Genomic DNA, 4,155 nt, shown 5'->3' with positions numbered 1-4,155 from the left:
CAACTGGTAACACCTCAGGCCCACAGCTCATATCAGACTGGCAGTGACTGCAAAGCTGATCCCCATGGTCTGCTCAGGAGGTGAGAGTGGGGCAGGCATCCAGGCATCCCACCCCCTGCAAATAGCACTATCTCAGGAGACATGCCCAGAGGCCAAGGATTAAAGGAACCACATTACCTGAACCTTCTCCTTACAGCAGGAGATGACACCACTAAGGGGCAGCAGGAAAAAGGCAGATCTGGCCACTGCAGACACCATGGATCAAGGACTTCTGGGACCAACCAGCCACTTCAAATAGAGAACTGGGTCCCTAGAGAGCCAGTACTGGCCCTTCACCTCAGCACTGGCACAAATCAGAGACACCATCCAGTTATTCCCTTCCCAAGTTAACTTCTGCAATGCCAGAAAGCCAGAACCATACAACAGATCCTCAAAGCAGGGAAAGGGCTGGGCCACTGAGGTTGTTGAAGCTAAATGTGAAGCATGGAAATCATAGAGGCACAAGTTATCTGATACTTCCTTGTCCATCTTCTCCTCCCTGGGCACACATTCCACCTCCCAAGTTCATTAGCTCCACAGTTCACTTCCTTGATGTTCTATATTGTGTCCCATCCCCCCCCCCCAAAAAAAAAAAAAAATCCAGTGAAATTCAGACAGCAGGAAAAATTTGGATTCAACAAAGGATCAGGGTAGACTGGAGGAAAAAAAAATGTGGCATAGCACACTCCATATTGGAAGAGGAGAAATCTGATTGCAGCAAAGCCTCGAAATGCCAGCCTGCTGCTTGGGTCCTTTCCCTTAACAATACACCTGAAGCAGAGGTGCCCCAGACGAGTCAGTCTCTGTGTCTTGGAAAGAAGAATCTCTGCTTGTTGGAGAGCCTTGGAGAAGAAAAAGAAGAGATGGTGACATTAGACAACGTGAACGATAGCAGCCGAGGGCCTGGCGGTTAGGCAAGCAGCTGCCACAAAAGGCTTTGTGTATCATGAGGGAGGAGAAAGCCACACAAAGCCCACGGGCAGGGAACAACCCTGCCTCTATTGTAGCCTCCATCTTCTAGGAGAGATCTGTTATTATGCAGGAGAAAACTTGTCTTTTAGCCCTGGGCTGCTCTTTGGAGTGCAGCATGCATGCTGCAAGGATCAGAGCTCAGGGGACAGCCTGTCACTCTCCCCTGCTTCCCTTTTGCACAGTTCCTTTTGTTCCCGGTATAACCCAGCTGTGACCTCAGCTGGTCACACCCCAAATACAGCCCCAAACTTTGTCACAATACCCAGAGACTGAGCGCTGTCAGGCCAAGTACTGCACATGGATGGAGAACAGTCCAAACTTGGGTTTCATTCTTTTTCAGAAGGATCCAACCAACCCAGGCACCCTTCTGAGCTCCCTTCACTCCTGAAGCTCAAGAGAACTAAACCCTTCACAGTAATCTAGGAGGGAGGTGTCAGCTCAGCCTTTGCAGATGGTGAAAGTGGAAGCCATATGCAAAATGAGAGGTTCAGGGCATCCCCCTTGCTCCTGTGATGCCTCTGCAGCTGAGACCCCTGGCCAGGTACGTTACCTGCGCTGCTGTGCCGCCTCATGTTCCTGGCTATCACATCTGCTGGTGTTTCTTCTGATATCTGCACGGCCAAATCTGGAATAAAAACCAAGAGGGTCTGAGACAGGAAAGGATGGGCAGCTATGGCAGTAAGGACGCCTGTCAGGGAAGGCACAGGGCTCTCCTTCAAAAGGCATCACCCTCAGGTAAGAGGAGAGGTAGAGTCTGATTCTTCAGACTGCTTCCACCATTGTCTCGGTAATCTGAGCTTTAGAGTCTCCAAATACCAGGAAGCAGCAGCAGCCTTACTGCTCAGCTGGGAAGCACAACAGCCACCTGGTTTCCTCCCTCACTTCTAGACATCTCCTTGCCTCCCATACTCAGCTTTTCAAGGTCTTTCTAAAGCAAACTCTTAGAACCTGTTTTGGAGGTCAGTCACTTCAGGTTGCTCTAATCAAGGAGGAAATAATCCCTGAAACAGCCACAAGGTGCTTACACTGCGGCAACAGCTTTTCCTTCCTCTTTGCAGGGATATTCACTGGCTGCTCCTCACCCCACTGTGTGCAGGAAGTCTCAGCTCCAAGGAGACACTCTCATGGTAGACTAAGGGTGGCATTAGCAAAGAGCACTGGTAGAACATGGGAAAGAGAGAGAGCACCAGCTGAGTAACTGGACATCCTCTGGCACAAGCCAGCTCATCTGGTCATACCAGTTTGACTCATGGTCTTTCTGCCTAGCTTGGAGGTGTGGAGGAAAGCCAGAATCATTGCAGTAGCAGCAGAATAAGCCCTTACATTGCTCAGCACAAACTTCACTGACAGTGAAAGATACTATCAAGGAAGCCAAAGCACAGTGACTGGTGAGAATCACAGAGTCATAGAATCGTTTAGGTTGGAAAAGATCTTCAAGATCATCGAGTCCAACCATTAGCAGAGGTCTCCAGTAATATGCAAGGATCTCCATTCACACATCCCAGGAAAATAAGCCCACTCTGAAGAGTGACATTGGCTTTCCCCCCTGCTCAATCACCTCATCTCCATGGCTTTGATAAAATAACCCTCATATTGAAGCAGTAACACCAAGGAACCCACACGTACCATCTTGGCTGATGACCATGGACTCCAGCATCGTTTCGTTACCGCTGTCTGGTGCGTTGCCTCTGCTGGACTTCTCCTCGTGGCTCTGGCTGGCTGGGATAGAAATATGGGGCCGGACCCTGCTTTTCCGGGTGCTGATGCGTATGATGCCTCGGACCAGTCTGCATTCAGCATCCTGCTCATCCAGGTTGTAGTCCTGAGTTATGCTATTGATGAGGTCTGAGATCTTGTTGGTCTTCTCCAAGAAGACAGTGTCTGAGGTGCACTTGGCCAGCTCATCGATCTGGTGGACGCTGAAGAGTTCTGTCAACTTCTTGAAGATCAGGACGTCAATCTCCCGGCTGGACATGGAACCGTTCAGCTCGCTGATGTCCAGGTCAGACTCGTGGAAGGAATAATACTCCTCTGAACTCCGGTGGCTGCTGGGGAGCGGTGCCTTTTCTATGCTGTTCCTGAAGGGCTTCTCTGGCAGCGGGTCTTTGCAGCATGAATCCAATTCCAGGTGGTGGCTGGGGCTCCTGTTTTGATAGACAGGGACGTTTTTTTTCAGTTTCACATCTGGGTAACTGAAACTGCTACCCATGCTGGACTTTTTGATCTGGTTCCCATTCTTCTCAGCAGGAGAGACGTTAGCAGGGCTGTTTGGCAGTCGTCCATTATAATCTCCATTCTTCCCATCATCAGTGGAGGTCTCAGCGGGACCCGGGTAGGGGATACAGACACTGCAGTCCTGAAAGCAGCTCCCACAGGTCACTATACAACAGAAAACAGCCTTGTATGTGTTCCAGGCCTGAGACAGGGAAGAACAGCAGAAGCTCTGGTTTGGAGGAGCCTCTGCTGTACCAGAAATAAAGGTAATTGTTTCTGCCTCTCTCCCGTTGGAATCTTTGAGGTCAGCTTTGCAACCTTTCCTATCCCGCATCTGCTGGGCTCTGGTGCGGCTCTGTTTGATTTCAGGTGTAGAGCCGCTGAACACCTCCAAACTGACATCTGTCTCCTTGGATGGTCCAGTCCGCAGGGGCACAGCCTCCCGGTAGGACTGGTTCAGCTGGTGGTGGCTGTTCAGGTTGTGGGGGAGTCTTGTTTTCCGGCCCAGCATGGCTCACCGTTCAGGCACCTGGAGAACAAGAAGGTCTCAAAGCAAAGCATTCATCACCAGTCTCACCTTGGTGAGCTGTTGGTCAACAGAGAAGGACCCGACATTCAAATTCAGTCGTTCTCAAATTCAATATTTCAATTATTTACAACAATATTTTATGTTAGGACTCACACTGTGCTCACATGTCACATAGAGAAGGGATCCAGCTTGTGTTTCAGGATTCTCTGACTACTCTAGCTTTGCTGCTTCCTTTTGGTAAATGCTTGAATGAGAAGAGAGGTGTTTTAAAAGGACTGTTTTTAAGACATCCCTGTAATCCTGTCAGACTTCAAAATCCCTGTAACCTTCAGAAGAGGTTTCCTCAAGGCAGCTGGAAGGGGAGTCAGGCTCCAGAACCGTTTTTCTGGAGTAATAAAGGA

The 4,155-nt window shown here is 49.7% G+C and overlaps 1 protein-coding gene across 1 annotated transcript; it reads right to left on the bottom strand.

Annotated features, from left to right (window-relative positions):
- Nucleotides 1-633: 633 nt before the first annotated feature.
- Nucleotides 634-3,736, bottom strand: KDF1 (keratinocyte differentiation factor 1). The gene is made up of 3 exons (XM_010165176.1): nt 2,638-3,736; nt 1,562-1,636; nt 634-881 (listed from the first exon to the last, which is right to left on the bottom strand). The coding sequence occupies exons 1-3, from the start codon at nt 3,734-3,736 to the stop codon at nt 799-801; spliced, it is 1,257 nt and encodes a 418-aa protein (XP_010163478.1). The 3' UTR covers nt 634-798.
- Nucleotides 3,737-4,155: the final 419 nt, after the last annotated feature.

This window comes from Antrostomus carolinensis, unplaced genomic scaffold, assembly GCF_000700745.2.
Source record: "Antrostomus carolinensis isolate BGI_N321 unplaced genomic scaffold, ASM70074v2 scaffold34993, whole genome shotgun sequence".
NCBI classification, from domain to species: Eukaryota; Metazoa; Chordata; class Aves; order Caprimulgiformes; family Caprimulgidae; genus Antrostomus; species Antrostomus carolinensis.
This window is presented reverse-complemented; position numbering and strand designations above follow the sequence as displayed.

Coding starts and splice junctions, on each gene's coding strand:
- KDF1 (XM_010165176.1), bottom strand. CDS start 3,736: ATGCTGGGCCGGAAAACAAGACTCCCCCACAACCTGAACAGCCACCAC. Junction 1,637..2,637: donor CATGGTCATCAGCCAAGATG/GTACGTGTGGGT, acceptor TTTTTATTCCAG/ATTTGGCCGTGCAGATATCA. Junction 882..1,561: donor GAGGCGGCACAGCAGCGCAG/GTAACGTACCTG, acceptor TTCTTCTCCAAG/GCTCTCCAACAAGCAGAGAT.